Genomic DNA, 23,136 nt, shown 5'->3' on the forward strand with positions numbered 1-23,136 from the left:
AATTTCAAACCTCAAGCATAGCCTTTTCCTTTCTACACTCATATCATCCATCCCCTCTTTCAGCACAGAGAATATACTGATGTCTGAAATGATACAAAGGAAATATATTTTCTAACATAACTATTTAACAAAGAATCATATTCTTGAAACAGATTAGTGTTTTTGAGCTACAGTATTACAGCTGAAAAGTGGAATTTTTGTACAAAAAGGCTGTGTCAGTCTTAGTTTCTATTGTTAAATAAAGCTTATTTTTCTTTGATCCAATTCGTTCAGGAAGGGAAATAAAAATTCTTACCTTTTTCCTTTGCCCATTCTTGACAAACTCAACCCCTATGGCTTTTGTCCCTTGAAACAAAATTTTTGTTACAAGTGTTCTATCTTCTGTGGACAAGTTTGGGCGTGTTATGGCAGGGTGAAGGTAAGCACTAGCTGTGCTCCATCTTTGACCTACAAAATATAAGTTTTCATTTAACATCTGCAAGCATCAAAATAGTTCATGCTCCTTCATTTTCAAGGCATTTTCTTGTCTTTCTTCCTATATAGAAATTACAGTGGGGTGCCACATTTACAGTTCAGAAGAAGCAGCTTTAAATTTAAGGACTAAAGGAATGAATGCAAACAGTTGATAGCAGCATTATGAAATCCTCTCTCCTTTCTAAAGGAAGACATCTGTTCTGAAGTCAATGAAAATACTTCCATTGAATTCAATGGAAAATAGATTGACCCTTAAATACCATTTATAGGTTAGATACATACACTCCCAAAGTAACTCTTTAAAGTTTACCTTTGTGTATAGTCATATCCATCCAGCCAAATCCTTCTTGTTGGTAACCATTCATATCATCTGTGAAAGAATAGCCAGCCTGCTGGGCTGCGTCCAGGAATGCATGATGAAGCGGATGGTTCGTCTTTCCTCTTGACACATGCAATGGTCCAGTCCCACCTCTGTACAGGTTAGGACCCAGCTCATGAGTCTGTGCCTTCTTAAAATAAGGCAAGCAAAATTCATAGTCCCATCCCACAGCACCTTCTCTATGCCATCGATTGTAGTCTTCTGCGTGCCCCCGAATGTACACCATAGCATTGAGAGATGAGGAGCCACCCCACACTCTACCTCTGGGCCAGTACATAATTCGATTATCCATGTGCTTTTGTGGTGTTGTGTGGTAATTCCAATTATATTTTTCATCACAAAGATTATAGGTTAATGCAGCAGGCATATGAATCTTCCACATTAATCTTTTACTACCTAGAAAGGTGTCTTTAGGGCCTGCTTCCAAAAGTAAAACAGTACTAAGGGGATCTTCAGTCAATCGGCTGCTTAATACACACCCTGCTGATCCAGCTCCCACTATGATGTAACTATAAGAGTCTGCCTTTTCAGAACTACGTTTAGAGAATGTACGTGAAGTTTTTAATTGTTGCCCACTATAGGGTAGTAAGCTTTTGAGTGTGGGTGTTTTAAATGGAAATCCTGTTACTTTGTGCATTTGACTGACAGAAGGACCATAACATTTTTTAACTCCTTTAATTAAATGAGACATCCTTTCCTATATGTGTCTTCTCCTTTTAAGAATTGCTTGTCCCATAAAATGCAGTATCAAATATCTTGTCCTAGAACACAAAAAAGATCTTAATTAAAATGTATTATGATGTATCTAGTTCAATCATAACACGTGACCTAAACTTTTGATGCATCATTTTAAAGCAAAGCTGGCAATCAACATTAATTATATGGCTATCCAAAAAGATAACTGCAGTGCCAGCATGACAATAAACATTTATTTTATTGCAACATGCTGCTTTATTCTTTATATGCAAGCAGTTTAATGCCAGTTGATTAGCATAGTTTTTTGCATTATATACAGTCCACCGACATTTGTTAGTTTATTCATAAAGCTTATCTGTTTTTATTAACATTTTGAGAGGTAGCTAAGCATAACTACTCCCAGTTTGCCTAGGGGGAATTGAGGCACAGAGAAGTGATTTGCTAAAGGACACAAGCTAGGCAATAACTGAACCTAGAATGGAATCCAGGTGTCTTGATTCCCACTCTAGTGCCCAGTCCATGTAGATATATACGGATATAATGTAGCCCTAGTATTTAATAGGGGTCTGAAAACCATAGGAAGACTGGCCTGCTCTTGCAGATGTTACAAAACAGGATGGAATAGCCACAGAGAACAGGGGAGGTTGGCAAGAAACAGTATGCCACAATCTCCTTTGGTCACACCAGTTTTAGATCAATGTAATTCCATTACTCCCAGTATTACTAATCCCAAATGTTCAAAAGTCATGAGAATAATAAAATTGTAGGTGTTTTTTCTTTGCCTAATCACATGCCTCCATCATCTGGGAATTTAAGAAAAACACTAAATATTGAGAGACTCATGATAAAGAGTATGAGTCAGCAAAGCTGTACATCAGATTTACACCAATGTAAAGGAGGAGAATTATGCTTATTATAGCTGCTGTTAGGTCAGCCCAGGGTCTTGTGCTATGTATAATTTACAGGTATAACAGTGAAACCTGATTTCAACTACCAAAGATACTGACAATCCATAGCTTTTTGAGATAGTTAGATTGGAACTGTGTGTAGTATATCTGAGGAGAATTTATGTAAGTCTCTTAAGACAGGAGGTTTGTAACAGAATACTAACATGTAATTACAGATATGGCCAGTACATGTTACAGGAGTAAATCCGTGGAGAATGGAAGATTCTGAGAGCTGTAGTCTCCAGGCAGGATACATGATGGAGATAGGTCAGCTGATCAGACATGTGACTGCCTGCTGGAGACTATTTAAAAGAATGCATGAGAGTCACTTTGAGAAAGATGAGGATTGGGGATAAGCTTGTTGAAGCAGGTGGCCTGGAGTAGTCACAAAGGGCTAAGAAGGGGGAAAGGGTATGTTTTGTCCCAGCCTAACTTGTAGAAAGTGGAACAGCCTCTGCTATCCAGTGTTTTGTATTACTCTGACCTCTTTTATATCTTCTGTTTATTAATAAAACTGGCCTTGAGGAAAGAGGCATGAAACTGAAATTAACAGTTTTGGCTTTATTTTGACTACCCTGGCTGGTCAATCTCATCTCCATCACCAGTTTATATGTGTAATTAGGGTAGTCTCTAACACATGTTTGTAAGGAGTCTCCAGTAATGGGTGACCAAAGAGAAGCCAGGGAAGAATTAAACCTCTATTTCAAAACAGAGAATGCTACTTCCTGGGAAGCTAGAACCAGATGCAATCTTCCAGAACCATTTAGTTATAGATGGTCACTGATGCTTCCTCAGCAACAATACAAAAGGTGGAGCTCGAGGTCTAACCCTAACCAGGGAGAATCCAATTCAACACCTCAAAACCTGTGGAGAGTCTGGTTTCAGAGAATATAGTGTCCAACTGAAAGGGCTAAACAAATACCTCCTGAAAAACTAACTGCAGCTGATAACACACTATTCTTGTATAACCTGCTCTTGGATGAGTAAGGGGTCAAATCATTTTCATACAATGAAGTTTCACTGTTATACAAAACTCTAAATAAGCTATATGCCCCATTATCAGTGGTGGTGGGGGGGGAGGGTTGTAGTAGGATTAAACCTGCTTTAAATAACTGCTCAAGGAACCAATATATATTTGTTACTAAGAGGTGGAGCAAAGTTGTACTCCTTTTCTCAGGGGATGTTTTTGGGCAGAGACCCTTAGGGAAACTGGCTGAATACAAAGAGTGATCTCTAGTACAGGTTTCACTGTTAGTTTAACAGAGTTTAAATTCACCTTACATTTCATGTTTTTGTATGTTTGTTTTGCTTTCTGTATTGAAACTAGACCTGTTTTCTTTTAGACACTGCAAGTTTCTTAAATAAGGGATAGTCACTGTTGGAAATCCCTGGCGAGAGAAAATGAACTATGACACCAGAAAGGTCAAGTTAGAAGTGAGATAGCAACTTACAGACTGAGGCCAAGGCATTCAAATGAATCTGAGGGCCAGTGTGAGCATGGGGAAAGTCCCATGATTCTTAATCTAAATCCAGTGTATACAGTTCTCATTGCTTTTATCCTGTTAATCCCTCAAATAGAATGCCATACAAATTCCTAGTTGTGTTTGTGCACGTTTGGGGGGGATGACCCAAATCTCCTTATACCTGTATTGGACTATATAGGAGAGGCATACTGAGATCTTTATTATTGTTGAAAATAAATTCCTTTAATATTTTGCTAGAGTCAGAAGAAGGTTCTCAGTGGTTTATTATGTAAAGTTCACCCACTTTCACCAAAGATTTGTTAGAACACGGATACTGTTTTACTGTGATTCATCTCTAAAGTACCTTCCTAGATATTTATCTTCACTCTTGCAATGCTTCCATTAATAGCAATATCTAGTGGTTATGACTTGCCTTTCTTTTTCCATTCCAACCTAAGGGTGAGACATTAAACACAACTAAGTGAACGTCTATGGAAACATTTTAGATAATTTTCTCTGCAACTTTGCTAGTAAAGGAAGTTAATTTGTTTAAGGACGGATGGGAGGATCCTTCCATTTAAAGTGTTTCTGCAGTATTTAAAAGCCTGTGTTCAAACCTACCCAGATGAGGGTCCATAAGCAAGTGACACATGCAATAGAGAAACCTTTTAATATAAAGTAAACCTATGGGCCAGTCTCCCAACAAGCTGGTGAAAATCGGCCTAGTTCCATTTGCTTCTGGGGAGCCTTTACCTTCAGCCAGCACAAACGACAAGACGGCCCTGTAAAACGAGTAGCTATCACGTAGACGCGTGTAAGTTTCACGAAGCTGCAGCAGAGCCATTACGGCCCCTTTGCAGAAGGGCTGCAGCAGCAGGAGGGGCCCAGAGCAGCGGGGAAGGGGAAACCCCTCATGTAGGCCAGTGAAGGAACGACGCGGCCACGAGGCAGGTTGAACCCAATGAAGCGCCTCTGTTCGGGCCGCCCGCGGGCTCCGGGTGTCCGCAAACAGGGCGGGTAGGGAATGAAGCTGAGGGAAGTTTCCTCCCCCCGGAGCCTTTCCAGCACCTCGCGCGAGCCTGGCTGAGGCTCGGCACGAGTGGGGGGCGAGGCGAGCGCGTGCCGGGGCTCCCGGTCCCCAGCCGCCGCCTTCCCTGCCCCAGTCTCCCCCCGCGGCACATGAGTCTCCCGCCTCAGGCCCCAGCCGCACTCACGGGGCAGCGAGCCCGGCTCCTCAGCGCCACCGGCCACGGCCCCGCTCGACTCCCCGCCGGAGCTTTGGGCAGCGGGACGCTGCTGACTGGCCTTTGGACCATCCAAAGGGCAGCCGGAGACAAGGGGGGCGGGCTCCTGGCCCGTCCCTGTCCCAGTTATAGGCTGGGGCCGGGCTGGCCCCGCTCCCGGGGGCCTGTGCTGGGGCTGGAGGTGCTTACACGCGCTGCAGAGCAGTTCGGGCTCCAGTTACAGCTGAGCCCGGTGACTGCCTCTCTCCTGAGCTGTGACTTCCTGACCTGTCGCTGTCTGGGAGGCCGGGGCCGGGCTGCACCTGCACGGGGCGTGGGGAACTGTTCAAACATTTCCCTGGAACAAGGCTATTGACTTGCCCGGAAAACCAAACAGTCTTGTCAGTGCCCAGCTTTACTTCTTTGTAACTTTACAGCAGGTGAAAGCCACCGCTTCTCTGATTACTATCAGAGGGGTAGCCCTGTTAGTCTGGTTCTGTAGAAGCAGCGAAGAATCCTGTGGTACCTTATAGACTAACAGACGTTTTGCAGCATGAGCTTTCGTGGGTGAATACCCACTTCTTCCGGTATTCACCCACGAAAGCTCATGCTGAAGCGTGTCCTGCAGTTTAAGCCCAGATTTGTCTGTTGTCCTTGCCAGCCTGCTGCTGTTTCACTTTTCTGGCTGCAAAATGGCATAGAAATGCTGAATCGTAAAGTTTAAGGTGGGCAAAACTTCATACACAGCCGTCTATGGTACTCACACAAGGATCACTGTAGTGGTTCCTCAAATCTTTAATGTGTTTAGCCTCACAACGTCCCTGTGAGATAGGGAAGTGCCATTACCCCCTTTTTACAGATAGCCTCTCTGTGCCTTTGTTCCCTAAATCAGTGGTTTGGGGGTACACAGGATTCCAGCACGTACATCAGCTCATCTAGATATTTGCCTACTTTTACAACAGGCTACATAAAAAGCACTAGCAAAGTCAGTAAAACTAAAATTTCATACAATGACTTGTTAATACACCGAATATTTCTATTCCAATTTATTTATTTTATAATTATATGGTAAAAATAATAAATCAATTTTTTCAGTAACAGTGTGCTGTGACACTTTTGTATTTTATGTCTGATGTTGTAAGCACGTAGCAAGTTAAATGAGGTGAAACTTGGGATACACAGGACAAATCAGACTTCTGAAAGGGTACAGTAGTCTAGAATGGTTCAGAAACACTGCCCTAAAGTGACCTGCCCATGGTCATCCAGGTAGTGTGTGGCAGAGCAGGGACTTGATGCTCACAAGTCCTAGGTTAGTGCTCTAATCACTGGATTATCCATCTTCTCCCCAACAAAGACATTGTAGAATACAGCATATAGGCACAATGTAATACAGATAAATCATTTAAGTAAACCACTCACCTCTATTATTTTTGGTGCATACTTCACCCTAGTACAAACTAGGGAAATGTTTCAAAAATGTCTTTCCATTACTAACACTGGTTCATCACCATTACTGTTAGCAATATTCAGAGCTCTAAGGCCTCTGTACACTGGTGTTTTCTATTCAGTTTCAGGTTTTGGAGGGGTAGCCATGTTAGTCTGTATCAGTACAAACAATGAAGAGTCCTTCTGGGACATTAGAGACTAACAAATTTATTTGGGCATAAGGTTTCGTGAAGTGGGTTATATCCCACAAAAGCTTATGCCCAAATAAATTTGTTAGTCTCTAAGGTGCCACAAGGACTCCTCGTTGTTTATTCAGTTTCAGTTTTTCTATTCAGCTAAATAAAACCAGATAAACCCATGGTGGAGACCTACTTTAAGGCATCCTAGCCTGTTTTTACTCAAAAGTAGGGATGTTGGAAATTTGCAGGGAAATAATGATTAAAATGGTGGATGTCTGCTATTTTCTTTTAATAGAAAGTTTTCAGCAGTTTTCACCCTGCGAGTGATGGATGAAATTAATTAAAGAAATCTTCAGAAAAAATAGTTGACAGTAATATCAACTAAGCTGGGATGGGGAATGTTGGAAGCTTCATTGAATGGAACATTCAAAAATGGTCTGGAAAGGACATTAGGAAAATGTACTTGGAAATTTTCCATTGAGTTCACTGCGGGGTACACCTCACATACTGTGTGTTGTTATTGTTTATTTAAATGTTTTACATGTCCTGCTTAGAGTTTATGGTTACTGAGCCAATACATCTTTGCAAAAAGCAGCTAGGATTTACATCTCAAATCTTTAGATATCACAAACTTCAAAGGACAGAACCTGTTTGTACAGACATAAGACTATATTACATTTGACAATTAAAATGTTATAACTATATCTAATTTGTTTTTCCATTAGCTTTAACGTCTATTCTAAATTGGCTACAGTATATAATATTTAAACCAGTACCTCTCATTGCAGGATAGGCATTGTGTCCACTGCTGCATTAGGTGCTCTTTTGTTCTTGAAATGGAACAATACTCTGAGATATGTTTACAGTATAGACATCTGAAAAGATCATTTCAGTGACAATACTAAAGTTAGTATTCCACAGTTTACCTGTGAAGTGTCATTATCTTTGGTACTGTATTTTAAAAAAGAAGAGTCATAAACCCATCATATTTTTATATGAGTAAATATTGAAAAAAATTACTAAGACTTAATTGATTTACAGCTTCCTCAGTAGCTTAATTTATTCTGAAATATAAAGTCATATTTGTGTATAATGCTGCATGCTTATTACCATAAATATAGAAACATATCAGTCTTATTGCTGAGAGACTTTTTTTCTTGAATGCTTGAAGTATGTCTCAGAGCTATTACGTTCATTATGCATTCAGATATGATGGCCTTTCTTGGTAGTGGCAAAAGCATACGGTTTTGGGAGTGAGATGGAGATTATTGGAGAGATGTCTTTCTCCCTCATGTCTTTCTCCTAATTCTTCTCCCTCATGTACTCTATATTTGGATAATAAATCTCACCCTGTCTTTCGCTTCAGAACATTAATGACAGTTTAAAAAGAATTACAATGATTAGTTCATACCTCTGTTCTGAGATAATGCATTTGTTTATCCTCCACAGGGTTTGTGATGAAATTGTGTTTATTATAATGTCTGCAATGTTGGCTCTTGGAGCAGTTTGGATTTGTCTGTTTTTTTTCAAGTTATTGTCACATATCCTTCCCTATATTGTTGCCTGTGAATTTCTGGCTCCATTATGGAATGTTACCATATTAATGTATTTTTTGCTGATATTTTTATTGTTAGATAAGCATGATGAGAACACTGGGTAATCACTGGATATTTGCTGTAACTAGTTTGTAGCCAGATTGTGAACTCTTTCTCCCATTGGTGGGCAGTTGCTCAGAGAAGTAATCCCTTATGGGACCACTTGAGTGAATAATGCTCACTAATGGTAGCAAACTGCTTCCGCAAGAAAATTTGTTCTGTCAATAACTCCATTCACCTTTTATCACTAAACAAAAATTAACTTTTTTAGTTTACATTTAGCAACTCATCAACTGTCATGAGCAGCTATTATATGTGATCAATCAAGCCCTAAAATGTAGACAGACACTTTTTGTTGCTGAGTTTCTGTACTTTTGGCTAAAATGCTAACTTAGATGTTTTTTGGAACTGTATGGTGGTTACATATAAAATAAGCACCGCGACACAGAGCTGGTATTTGGGTATGTGTTGTGCTAGCACTTTTCTGTTGGCCCCATTCCCCATGGGGCCTAATTCTCCACATCCTTGCACTTTGTACAGTCATTTACACCTATGGAATGTAGGGGTAAAATACTGCTATTCTTTTGCACCCGCTTGGTCTGGAAATACTATGTAGTGAAAAAATCAGACCTTCAACCTGATTCTCCATTATGTCTGAGCTGTGTGACCACGGACAAGTCATTACGTCTGTCTGGGTGTGACACATAGCTAGAAAGGGTTAAACATCCTGTAAAATAAATAACCTTCAAAAGACATGTAGGGAAATAATGTTTGTGTTTTTGTGTATTTATATATATATGAGTAGGGTCGACAATGTAATCAACAGTCCCTCTCTATGCTGTATTCTGATAATTCAGAGGTCAAAAGATAATCCTATCCTTTAAATGAATTGTAAACATGGGATATCTCAGTATTCATCTCTCTTTGAAATGTACTGTGAATGGTGGAGGAACAAGCAAATGGCCTTATGTTAATTCGTATAGCTAAGTACCCGTGATGAACCTCCTTCAGAGTCATCCTAATTACTTTTTGTTCCCGAAGGAAATCCCAACTTGTCAAAGAGAACATGAAATTGTATAAAAGATCCTTGGGTCCTGGTTCTGTCATCTCAGATCTGCTTAGACTTCATCAGGGGAAGTTTGAGTCACAGGACTGAAGTCCCAGTTATGCTGGTACGCCCTGAATATGAGATTTGGACATTGGACTATGACCTATGAACTGAATTCTAAAGATTCCTGAAGAGAAATATCTTCAGGGTAGTTTTTGCAAGCAGTTTGCTGCAACTGATGGGTGTGGAAGTTAACTCAGGGTGAATCACTGTATAGAGAAAGTAATAGTTTGTTTGGGGGATTTGTTCCAGTTCTTAACTACCAGAGTCTTTCAGAGGTGTATAGATCCACTGACTTTGCTTTGGAAAGAGCCAGTGTGAATAACTTTGAGATGCTTTTAGATGGAATAAAAATTGTCAGGGAAATTGAACAGCCTGTGAACAAGAGGCTGTGCTTGACCAGCTTGTTGGGAAGACAGTGTTGTTGGGACAGGAATATCTCTATATTGATTCTTTGAGTAAGGTCTTTGACTCAGTACTGAGGAAAGATTGGGTTACTGGTTTTTCAGAGCAGAACAGCTTTATGACTGAACTCATGAGGATGCAGGGGAGAACAGGCAAACTCTCACCTTTAGACACTTTGAGTTTATTTGGTATCTCTTTAAAACATAGAAAGTCCAGTCTCTAAGTTGCTGGTGGTGGTAGATTCACAAGCAAGCATGCAGGAGAGCATCTGTGTAGATGTTCATAGCACAGAGGGGCTGCATTGGTGAACACACCTAGCCAGCAAAGGAATTCCTGTGAGCAGGAAGTTTCAGTTTTCAGCTTTCTAGGAAAAAGGTGGCAGGGACCGGGGATGAGAAGTACTGGTGATGGACATCATTCAGAGTCATCCTAATTACCTTTTGTTCCTGGAGGAAATCCCAACTTGTCAAAGAGGACATGAAATTGTATAAAAGATCCTTGGGTCCTGATTCTGTCATCTCAGATCTGCTTAGACTTCATCAGGGGAAGTTTGAGTTGCAAGACTGAGGTCCCAGTTATGCTGGAACGCCCTGAATATGAGATTTGGACATTGGACTATGACCTATGAACTGAATTCTAAAGGAACTCTTTGCAACTACAGAGATCACCATCTCTACTATGAATCTGAACCTCAATTAACTGAACTGTATGTATGATGGTCTTTTAACCATACTCTCTCTCTCTCTCGTTTTTTAATAAATTTTAGTTTAGTTAAAAAGAATTGGCTGTAGTGTGTATTTGGGTAAGAGCTGAAACATTGATTAGCCTGGGAGGTAATGTGTTCGAGCCTTTGGGATTGGTAGAACCTGTTCTTGTATGTGTTTGAAATAAAGATTTACAGAAATTTTCATCATGTTTGATGTGGGTACCTGGATGGAGACCTGAGGCTGGATCACTTTAAGGGAACTGTGTTGTTTGGACCTCTGAGTAACCCAGAAGGCAATAAAGAAGCTGTTTTATGCTGGCTTGGCGAATCTATCCACCAGCTTTATGGGGATTGTCTGCCCCATTCTTTACAGTTCGCCCTAATTGAGTGACCACAGCTGGCTCCCATTGGTACCCCGGTCACACTGGGTCTGTACATTGGGGATAATAAAAAATTCCCTATAGGGTTGTTATGAGAATAAATCCATTAATCTTTGTGAGGTGCCCAGATACCACTGGTTTCAGAGTAGCAGCCGTGTTAGTCTGTATCCGCAAAAAGAACAGGAGTACTGTGGCACCTTAGAGACTAACAAATTTATTTGAGCATAAGCTTCCATGGGCTTACGCTCATATAAATTTGTTAGTCTCTAAGGTGCCACAAGTACTCCTGTTCTTTTTTCAGATACCACTGTGATGGGCATATAAATACCAAGATAAATAAAGTAAAAACACCATGGCATTTTCCATAAAAATACTGGTTTGCCCCAGTGTCCCTGGTAAAAATGGACATCACTTACTGTTGTGTAGTGTACTAGATGTTGTTGTTTGTCAAATGCCAAACATCAAAGGTGGCTACATTCCTCTGTTGTTATATGTAACTTACATAACTGATGAAGGATTTTAGGTTCCTTTATAATGAAAGGTGCACCTAAGTGTAAAATATTATAAGACTATAGACATTTAGAAACACACTCTTAAATAAGATCTTAAAGTTATATTTTAGTATATTAAATGTATAAGTTAAGGCTAAATTCTGCTTTCCAATATCCATGTGCAACCTTATAGATTTCTGTGAATAACTGAGAGCAGATATTGGGCCTTAACGTTTTTCTTAAATACTTGTGAGAACATCTGCATGTAAAAACTGGCGTGCCTGCCAATCTCTGTTCATTTCAAAGTGTATATTAAAGCAAACAGCAGAATGGTGACATCTGAAATAGTACAACTGCTGCCCTGCTATCTTTAGACACAGCTCTGGGAGAGAGTGGAATGAGGGAGGAGGGAAGGCATGAGTGCTGAGGAGGGGGCAATATAATAGTTTGGCTGTCTATATTTCTTAGCAACTGGGTTGGATGAGTGCTGCTATTACTTCCCTGGCAAAGTATTGGTTTTTAGCTCAGATGGTTATATGTCTGAAGTATTGGTTGTTCTTTATCATAATGATACACCAGAAGATAGAATTCCTGGAGCTACCACAGTATTAGGTGGCAAAATCCACTTGAACATGGAGTTTGAGGAAGTGAAACTCTGTAATTTGTCTTTCCTCTCCGCTCCCGCAGCCTGCATGACCTAGTAGTCATAAATGTTAGCAGATTTTGTATCATGGTGGTTGGGTGATCTGCTGTCACATAAAAAATATGAACACTGTTTATTTCTCAGCAGTGGAGGTGGAGGGGCTGTTTTTTCTCATACATGGGTTTTATAATGGTATAACTGAGTTGACTTCAGTGGAGTTACCCCTGATTTTACTGCCATGTGAAAAGAAGATCAGGACCTGAATGTATTATAGAAACTAATCCTTACTTTGGCCACTAATGAAGATGAAGGAAGGCTCAGTTTTAAGCAATGCCAGAAAAATAATTTAAAAAATGTGCTCTAAAAATGTCAAGTGTATTGTAAAAGAAATAAATTCCTGATCACTGTGAGCTTGATAGTCTTCAGGTCTACAGTAACTGAAAATAACAGCTATGACTGGTGATGGTGAGAATGTAAAGCTGACCATTTATAGTAAGAGCAGGGAATGAGCCAATGATGATTCAGTCAGATGTTTCTGTTCTGTTTAAACTAATGAGAAATGGATGGAACATTCCTTGTTTAATATAGCCCAAGATGAATATGCTTTCTGTTCAGTGATATTTTTTATGGAATGTTATAGGTGATCAGTTTCTTTTTGTTGATGAACTGCTTTTATGGTTTTGAAAAAAAAAATTACAAAGTATTTCCTTTAGAAATACAGACTCCTGCTGTGTATGTGCATTAATGTTTTCCATTAACATTTTGTAAGAAAGTTCAGGGCCAGAACTTGTGACTCCATTGACTTCAGTATAGCTATGTCAATTTATACCACCTGAGGTTCTGCCTCTCAGAGTACACTTGGTTCTAATTTTCCACTACAACAAATGAATAATAGCTATTGATGTTAGTGAGAGTTGTTTATGTGAAGCCCAGGGGTGGGCAAACTTTTTTGGCCCAAGGGCCACATTGGGATTGCAAAACTTGCATTGGGAGGGCCGGGTAGGGAAGGCTGTGCCTCCTCGAACAGCCTGGCCCCTGCCCCCTCCCACTTACCGCCCCCTGACTGCCCTCCTCAGAATCCCCGACCCATCCAACCCCCCCTGCTCCTTGTCCTGTAACTGCCTCCAGGACCCCATCCCCTATCCAACCCCTCTTGCTCCCAGTCCCCTGACTGCTCTGACCCTTATCCACACACCCCGCCCCCTGACAGGCCCTCCGGGACTCCGACGCTTATCCAACCCCTCCCATCCCCAACCGCCCCAGAACCTCCGTTCCCTATCCCCTGACTGCCCCCCGGGACTCCCTGCCCCTTATCTAACCCCCTGGCCCTGCGCCCCGCCCCATCATGGCGCTTAGAGCAGCATGTCAGGCAGCCATGCCACCCGGTCACAGCCAGACACGCTGTCACGCTGCTCAGCAGGAGTGTGCAATCCCGCCGCCCAGAGCACTGCCCGCATGGCGGCATGGCTGTGGGGAAGGGGCCACGGGCTAGCCTTCCTGGCCGGGAGTTCAAGGGCCAGGCAGGACGGTCTGCGGGCCGTAGTTTGCCCACCTCTGGTGTAGCCCCTGCAGAACAGACACCATTGTCCTGATTCTGCAGGATATCATGAGTTGGTGTGTTGAACAATAATTAACTTATCTCAAAAAGCAACAAAGAGTCCTGTGGCACCTTATAGCCTAACAGATGTATTGGAGCATAAGCTTTCGTGGGTGACGTCTGACGAAGTGGGTATTCACCCATGAAAGCTTATGCTCCAATACATCTGTTAGTCTGTAAGGTGCCACAGGACTCTTTGGGTACGTCTACACTACGGGATTATTCCGAATTTACATAAACCGGTTTAGCAAAACAGATTGTATAAAATCGAGTGTGCGCGGCCACACTAAACCACATTAAATCGGTGGTGTGCATCCACGGTCCGAGGCTAGCGTCGATTTCTGGAGCGTTGCACTGTGGGTAGCTATCCCGTAGCTATCCCATAGTTCCCGCAGCCTACCCCGCCCCTTGGAATTTCCGGGTTGAGATCCCAGTGCCTGATGGGGCAAAAATCATTGTCGCGGGTGGTTCTGGGTAAATGTCATCAGTCCCTCCTTCCTCTGGGAAAGCAACGGCAGACAAGCATTTTGCGCCTTTTTTCCCTGGATTGCCCTGGCAGATACCATAGCATGGCAATCATGGAGCCTGTTTTGCCTTTTGTGACTGTCACCGTATGTGTACCAGATGCCGCTGACAGAGGCGATTCAGCAGCGCTACACAGCAGCATGCTTTTGCTTTTGCATGACAGCAGAGATGGTTACCAGCCATACTGTACCATCTACCATACCATAAACTGGTAATAAGATGATCATGGTTACCAGTCCTTTTGCACTGCACCATTTGCTGCTGTCATAAGTGCCCCTGGCTGAGATCAGCCAGGGGCACAAAAGCCAAAATTGGGAATGACTCCCTGAGTCAATCCCTCCTTTTTGGTATCTAAAAATAGAATCAGTCCTGCCTAGAATATGGGCAAGTGTACTAGAGAACCACTGTATCATAGAACCAGAGAGCATTATGAGCTGTATGCTATTCACAGGGGGTGCTCCTGCAACAACCCCACCTGTTGCTTCCGTTTTTCCCTCAGCCTTCCTGGGCTACCGTAGCATTGTCCCCCCACTTGTGTGATGAAGTAATAAAGAATGCAGGAACAGTGACTTGTTAGTGAGAAATGAGTGGAAGGCAGCCTCCAGCTGCTATGATAGTCCAGACAGGACATTAAGCAGTGTGGAGGAGAGGAGCCCAGCATCCCGCTGCTAGTCCAGGGGCAATTGAATCTTTTCTTTACACATGAAGGGTGGGGGCTGATGGAGCTCAGCCCCCTGTTGCTATGATGAGGACGGTTACCAGCCATACTGCACCATCTACCAGGAAAAATTAGGGCCAGGCACCCTTGATTGACCTCACGGATGCTAGTCGGCATGGTTACCAGTCCTTTTAAACTGCCCCATGTGCCAATAGGCTGATGATGACGATGGATATCAGTCTTATTGCACCATCAGCCACCCATGGCGGGGGGGGAGCAAGGATGTTGGTGTTGAGTGCTGCAGCATCGCGTCTATCTGCAGCATTCAGTAAAGATAGGGTGACATGTAAAAGAGTCAAGAGAGGATTGTTTTCCCTTTCACTTCTGGGGGTGGGTGGGGGGGTGCGTAAATTGCCGAGCTATGCCCTGACCCACCGCGGACATTGTGTTTGACCCTAGAAGCATTTGGAGCTCAGCCAAGAATGCAAATGCTTTTCGGAGACTGCAGGAACTGTGGGATAGCTTGAGTCCTCCAGTCCATGAGCGTCCATTTGATTCTTTGGCTTTCCATTACGCTTGTCATGCAGCAGTGCGCTGAGTCCCTGCTATGGTGTCTGTCTGGAGATTTTTTAAAAATGATTTTGAATTTCGTCTTCTGTAACGGAGCGCTGATAGAACAGATTTGCCTGCCCTTACAGCAATCACATCCGCATGGTCCATGCTGGAGCTCTTTCTTTATTTTGATTTTTAACTGCATCGCCACACGTGCTGATCGGAGCTCCACGCTGGGCAAACAGGAAATATTCAAAAGTTCGCGGGGCTTTTCCTGTCTACCTGGCCACTGCATCCGAGTTCAGATTGCTGTCCAGAGCGGTCAGTGGTGCACTGTGGGATACCACCCGGAGGCCAATACCGTCGATCTGCGGCCACACTAACCCTAATCCGATATGGTAATACCGATATTAGCGCTACTCCTCTCGTTAGGGAGGAGTACAGAAACCGGTTTAAAGAGCCCTTTATATCGATATAAAGGGCCTCTTAGTGTGGACGGGTGTGGCGTTAAATCAGTTTTACGCTCCTAAAACCGGTTTAAACGCTTAGTGTAGACCAGGCTTTTGTTGCTTTTTACAGATCCAGACTAACATGGCTACCCCTCTGATACTTAACTTATCTCATAATCACTGACATTATATTCTGGCAACACAAGGATAAGTAGATTGCCATGATTATGGAGCAAAAGCATGATGGACTGTAATGTCACAATAGACTGATGTCTGATAATCAGTTATGATCTATTGAGCAGTTATGAAATTCCACGCATACAGTATGTATGGTACACAATAAGGTCTGTAAGGCATATTCTAAAAATTTACTATGAAGTGTGAGTTTGGTTCATTCTTTTTTTATTAAAAATATCAAGTACAACAGAAAAGACATTACAGAGGTATTATACAGGTAAAATAAATAAAAATAAAATACAAATGCCAGGTCTTTTCCCAAAGGTTTTTTAAAGCTATTTTTTTGTTTGTCTTTTTACATTCGAATTTTTTCACTTTGTGTGCCCTGTTTTTGCTGGAGGCAATTTGGACAATTGTTAGGGGAAGGAAATGTCAGACGGACTATTTTTTGTTGTTGTTTTTCATTAATATTTAACTTAAACTCATGAAAAAGACTTGGAAGAAAAGCTCTGATAAAAATTCTAACACCTTTGTTCCTTCAGTTTTTTAGTTACCTAATGAGTCAACTGGGGGGGAAAAGTTAGATAGGACTTGATCTTTCTGATATTGCTAACATAAAAAACAAGCAGGAAAAGAAACTTTACAAAAACTTTCATTATACATTGTAAAGAAGCAAATAACATTTCAAGCTTTTTTTCCCCTTTACAGGTCACCTTTAACAATAATTTATTTAATCTGCATAGCACAGTCAAGTCTAGCAGACTCTCCACAAGTGAGGTTCCCTCATGGATTTATAGAAGTAGCATGCATTCTTACAAAGGATTAATACTTACTCGGGATCTTATCATATAGTTTATCCCTCAACAAAGCTTCTCTTGTTTTGCATTGAAAAGGCAGTCATATTTAGAACTACTTCTACAACTCTTAAAATGTTTGCAGACTGTAACAAGCACACTTAACCAGGACTGCCTCCTTTTAGTTTTTTGTAGTGGAATTCTTCCCGAAACCAGGGGGAACAAACTCTCTTCTTGGCAGGGTTTCCATTTCACTCACACAGCCTTTCTCACTTACTAGTAGAAAACTTATTTTCCAGCGTTTGTCTGTAGCATACTAAGTCACACTCTCCCTTCCCCCCACTCTCTCACATTCACACAAATCAGTCTTTTATAAACTTCCCATGCAAAAGAGGAAGAACAGAATGCTAACTCTTATTGGACCACAGTGCCTTCCCAAGCTAATATGGGGTCACATTGCAGAGACCCTTCTTGCTAAACTTTCACAAACATAGGAGTAACTGTAAATAAGCCAAACATATAGATAAAACATTCTAACACTGAACATAATATCCAGTATTAAATAAGTGTCTATTTCTTCTAGTCCAGTTTCTCTTGGGTACTTACTTACCTCAACTGAAGGGAAGAAATGTGAACATAAAATCTGCTGAGTTATCATGTAAGTCACACTATACTCTCTTACTGGAGCATGTTGTTGGCTGCCAGCAAGTGTGTCTTTGAGCTATAGGCAATCATAGGCCTCCGTGAAGTTGAGGGACATGGTAGCCACCTTTCATTCACACTAAATGAGGAAGTTATTAAATGGCCCGAAGTGATAGCTGAAACAATGGAAGCCACTGCCCAGCAGTGGGGTAATGTATACCCCAAATTAAAAAACATAGTAAGAGAACCAAAAAAAGTGCCTCCGTGGCTAAACAACAAAGTAAAAGAAGCAGTGAGAGACAAAAAGGCATCCTTTAAAAAGTGGAAGTTAAATCCTAGTGAAGAAAATAGAAAGGAGCATAAACTCTGGCAAATGAAGTGTAAAAGAGTAATAGCAATTTTTTTTAAGTACCTCTGAAGCAGGAAGCCTGCTAAACAACCAGTGGGGCCACTGGCCGATCGAGATGCTAAAAGAGCATTCAATGACGATAAGGCCATTACGGAAAAACAAAATAAATTATTTGCATCCATCTTCATGGCTGAGAATGAGGGAAATTCCCAAACCTGAGCCATTCCTTTTAGGTGACAAATCTGAGGAACTGTCGCAGATTGAGGTGTCATTAGAGGAGGTTTTAGAACAAATTGAAAACTAAACAGTAATAAGTCACCAGGACTAGATGGTATTCACCCAAGAGTTTTGAAGGAACTCAAATGTGAAATTGCAGAACTACTAGCTGTAGTTTGTAACCTATCATTTAAATCACCTTCTGTACCAAATGACTGGAGGATAGCTAATGTGACATCAATTTTTTAAAAGGGCTCTAGAGGTGATCCCAGCAATTACAGGTCGGTAAGCCTGACTTCAGTATTCGTCAAACTGGTTGAAACTATAATAAAGAACAAAATTGTCAGACAAATAGATGAACATGATAGGGGAAGAGTCAATATGGTTTTTGTAAAGGGAAATCATGCCTCACCAATCTACTAGAATTCTTTGAAGGGGTCAAAAAGCATGTGGACAAGGGGGATCCAGTGGATATAGTGTACTTAGATTTTCAGAAAGCCTTTGATAGGGTCCCTCACCAAAGGCTCTTAAGCAAAGTAAGCTGTCATGGGATAAGAAGGCAGGTCCTCTCATGGATTGGATAGGAAACAAAGGGTAGGAATAAATGGTCAGTTTTCAGAATGGAGAGCGGTAAATTGTGGTGTCCCTCAGGGGTCTACTCATCATATTAATAAATGATCTGGAAAAGGGGGTAAACAGTGATGTGGCAAAATTTCCAGATGATACAAAACTACTCAAGTCCCAAGCAGACTGCAAAGAGTTACAAAAGGCTCTCACAAAACTGGGTGACTGGGCAACAAAATAACAGATGAAATTCAATGTTGATAAACGCACATTGGAAAACATAATCCCAACTATACATATAAAATGTTGGGGTCTAAATTAGCTGTTCCCACTCAAGAAAAAGATCTTGGAGTCATTGTGGATAGTCCTCTGAAAACATCCAGTCAATGTGCAGCAGCAGTCAAAAAAGCGAACAGAATGTTGGGAATCATTAAGAAAGGGATATATAATAAGACAGAAAATATCATATCGCCTCTATATAAATTCATGATATGCCCACATCTTGAATATTGCATGCATATGTGGTTGCCCAATCTCAAAAAAGATATATTAGAATTGGAAAAGGTTCAGAAAAGGGCAACAAAAATGATTAGGGGTATGGAATGGCTTCCATATGAAAAGTGATTAATAAGACTGGGACTTTTCAGCTTGGAAGAGAGATGACTAAGGAGCATATGATAAAGGTCTATAAAATCATGATTGGTATAGAGAAAGTAAATAGGGAAGTTTCAGGTTTCAGTTGTAGTGGTAGTGTTAGTCTGTATCAGCAAAAAAGACCAAGGAGTCCTTATGGCACCTTAGAGACTAACAAATTTATTTGGGCATAAGCTTTCATGGGCTAAAACCCCCACTTCATTAGATGTATGAAGTGAAAAATACAGGAGCAGGTATAAATACATGAAAGGATGGGGGTTTCCTGAGGTCAGTCTTATGAGATAAATCAATTAATAGTAGAATACCAAGGGAGGAAAAATAACTTTTGAAGTGGTAAGAGAGTTGCCCATTACAGGCAGTTGACAAGAAGGTGTGAGGAACAGTAGGGAGAAATTAGTATTGGGGAAATTAAGTTTAGGTTTTGTAATGACCCAACCACTTCCAGTCTTTATTCTGGGCTAATCTGATGGTATCTAGTTTTTAAATTAATTCCAGTTCTGCAGCTTCACGTTGGAGTCCGGTTTTGAAGTTTTTTTGTTGAAGAATTGCCACTTTGAGGTCTGTTATTTATTTATCTCATAAGACTCACCTCACACTTGGTAAAGCAACCCCCATCCTTTCATGTATTTATACCTGCTGCTGTATTTTTCACCTCATACATCTGATGAAGTGGGTTCTAGCCCACAAAAGCTTATGCCGAAATAAATAGGGAAGTGTTATTTACTCATTCTCATAACACAGAAACTAGGGGTAATCAAAAAAAATTAATAGGCAGCAGGTTTAAAACAAACAAAAGGAAGTATTTTTTTCACACAATGTACAGTCAACCTGTGGAACTCCTTGCCAGATGTTGTGAAGGCCAAGACTATAACAGGGTTAAAAAAAGAACTAGATACGTTCATGGAGGATAGGTCCATCATGGAGAATAGGTCCCTAGCCTCTGTTTGCCAGAAGCTGGGAATGGGCGACAGGGGATGGATCACTTGATGATTATCTGTTTTGTTCATTCCCTCTGGGGCACCTGGCATTGGGCACTATCGGAAGACTGGATACTGGGCTAGATGGACCTTTGGTCTTATCTGGTATGGCTATTCTTATGTTCTTATGGCAAGGCCTGAGTAGAAGATGACCCTGAGGAGTTTTCCTGGAGGCTGATTACAAATGCAAGGGCTGCAGCATTGATTTGTTTGTGGCTGTCTTTCCACGTGTGTGTGAAAGGAACCAGAAGGTGAGCAGACAGAGAACTAGTGTGAGTGGTCCTGGCACGAAGCTGAGAGAGAGAGAGCATCTTTTGGGCAGAGTACTGGTTGGAAATGCAGGACTGGACATCCAGAGCTAGGAAACTGCTTCCTGTTGGATGTTCCTACAGTGGCCAACACCTGCGGCATGATCCAAACCCAATTTACCTCGGTGTAACATTGGATAGGTCATTAACCACTTGAGGAAGACGGCAGCCAAAGTCAGCACTCAGAACTATCTGCTCAGAAAATTGGCCGATTCAACCTGGGGTGCGAGCACCCAGATGCTTAGATCATCTGCCCTTGCTCTCTGCTATTCAACAGTAGAGTACTGTGCTCCTGTCTGGTTTCGCTTGTCTCACAGGAGGCAGGTCAATATAGAGCTTAACAAAGCTATGCGTATTGTTACCAGGACTTTATGGGCAACTCCATTGCAATGGCTACCAATACTTAGCAACAGAGCAACCGCCCCACATTTGCCATGAAAAGACCTGTGTCACACTGCTGGCTAAGATCCGCGAGAATAGCGACCCACCATTGTACACAGACCACTTTGACTACCAACCAGCTCGCTTGTCTTCTAGATGCCCTATATGGTCATTTATGCCACCACAGATGATGGTAGAATCTACTTGGTGCAACGAGTGGTCAGTGATGACAATCATTAATCATTCTATCATCACGGACCCAACCTTCTGTCTACCAGGTTTTGATCTGCCAAGCCACCTGTGTTCATCTCTGAATCAGTTTTGAACAGGACAGGGCAACTGTGCGGCCAGTATCTTTACATGGAGGGTTTCTAATGACTCGCAATGCAGCTGTGGTCAACTTCAGACTGTGTCGCATATCATTGTTGAGGGCCCACTTATTTATTTCAACAGCAGACTACTGGCTCTCCACCTGGCTGATGACGACGCCATTAAATGGCTAGGCACATTATGCATATGCCAATGACTGTGTCAGAGAAACAGGACTTTGTGTAAATTCTTTGTAAAACAGGATTGCGCCAAACAAATACTTGATTAGTGTAATCAATTTATCCTGCTAACAGAAACAGCCCAGCACGGGCCTGAATATTGGCTAACTGCTCAACCCCAAGGGGCAACAAGGCTATTGACTTGAGACCATTATGGCCTATTCAAAAGATGACTACTCGGAGCTATTAAAAAGCATGCTTGGTATTGATTTTTTTTTTCTTTCATGTGTTTAAACATATTGTTAAGCAGTCTACCCTCAAATGTCTAACCTACCTTAACATTCCTATAAGTTAGGAACATAGAATATAGGAATTGCCTTACCAAATCAGATCAGTAATCAACTAGGCCAGTATCCTGGCTCTGACAATGGTTGCTGTTTGATTCAAACGAAGGTGAAGGAAGGTGTATTGGACAATGACGGAATAATATGTTCAGTTTCTTCAGAAGCTCTGTCAGCTGGTATAGGCACTGAAACAATACATTTTCTATCCATTACATAATTTTATTCTATCCAATGTAAATGTGGATATTTTCCATATAAATATTTAATCCTTTTTTGAATCCTACTAAGTTACTGGCCACAATGGTATCTTGTGTTAAAAATAAATCTTTTATCAGTGTTAAATTTGTTGGCTTTCAAATTGTTGAAAAATGTTCTAAAGATTTTAAATATTTATTTTTAAATTACTGCTGCTAGCTAATTTAGAAAGAACGGACCAAAGAGCCAAGTAGTTAATGTTTTCATTGCACCTATACATAGGACATTGAGGCCAATAACAGCAATATAGTTACTCCTAAAGTGTGTGTACAGTGGTACTCAGTCCTACTATGATTACCAAAATCTACAGACCTGAGATGATAAAGTTGACACAGTATATTTTTCTATAAATCAGAATTATATGTTTGTATACCACATGCCTAGAAGTGTATGTTTCTAAAATTATGCTGAACAGTTTGTCCTTGTCTATACTTGCAATTTAACCAAGTTTGGCACTTTTTTGTCTTTTGGGATTATTTTTTTCTCAGCATGTTCTTTTACCTTAAGAATGTCAAATCTGATCTTCCCTGATTTGCTGGAGGACCTTCTAAATGTCTTAGAAACTTTACTGTGGGCTCTAAAACCAAACTGAAGAGGTGGGCAGAGAGGAAGTTAAACCTTTAACAAAGACATACTTACTCCAAAATGTTGGTTATTATAGTTAAATATGGGTTAACAAAAACAAACGAAAACTAGAGCTTTCAAGCAACCAGACTTAAAAAAATCCTTCCCCACTCAATTGGTCAGTTTCAGTCTCTTGGTTCCTGTGATGTCACTATTGTGCTAGTTCTCCGGATGTTAGTGCCCATCACACAGACAGGACCTGACTTTCTAACATAAAGAACGAGGAGGGGAAAAAACTTTGTTCTGGGAGGGGGGAAAAAAACATATTCTTTATGCCTCACAAAAAAGCAACACCAAGTACCAGCCCATTCTTTCCCTGTAACACCAGGGATGGATTCAGTCTGAGGACTTGATCACTGTTTGTTGCTGACCACTCCACTGCTGTCCATGGTGAGCAGCTCTAAAATCCAGAAAACGAGGCATGCAAAGAGTTAAAGCTGAAAGTAC

At 41.3% G+C, this 23,136-nt stretch overlaps 1 protein-coding gene across 5 annotated transcripts in view; it reads right to left on the reverse strand.

The window, feature by feature from the left end:
* CHDH (choline dehydrogenase) overlaps positions 1 to 23,136 on the reverse strand; it is a 69,182-nt gene that overhangs the window by 36,966 nt on the left and 9,080 nt on the right. For 2 of the 5 annotated variants that reach the window (XR_005601139.1, XM_039546613.1), the window contains exons 1-3: positions 5,174 to 5,271; positions 785 to 1,614; positions 296 to 447 (exon numbers count right to left, since the gene is read on the reverse strand). Coding sequence is in view for 1 of the 5 variants with exons in the window: in XM_039546613.1 (XP_039402547.1) it covers positions 296 to 447; positions 785 to 1,544 (912 nt within the window). In the remaining 4 variants the exon portion in view is untranslated. Of the gene's footprint in view, positions 1 to 295; positions 448 to 784; positions 1,615 to 4,712; positions 4,857 to 5,173; positions 5,272 to 5,392; positions 5,474 to 23,136 lie in introns of those variants that run through there. The other 3 variants (XR_005601142.1, XR_005601140.1, XR_005601141.1) reach the window with 3 other exon arrangements.

The sequence above is a fragment of the Mauremys reevesii genome, linkage group 7 (assembly GCF_016161935.1).
Source record: "Mauremys reevesii isolate NIE-2019 linkage group 7, ASM1616193v1, whole genome shotgun sequence".
Classification (NCBI taxonomy): domain Eukaryota; kingdom Metazoa; phylum Chordata; order Testudines; family Geoemydidae; genus Mauremys; species Mauremys reevesii.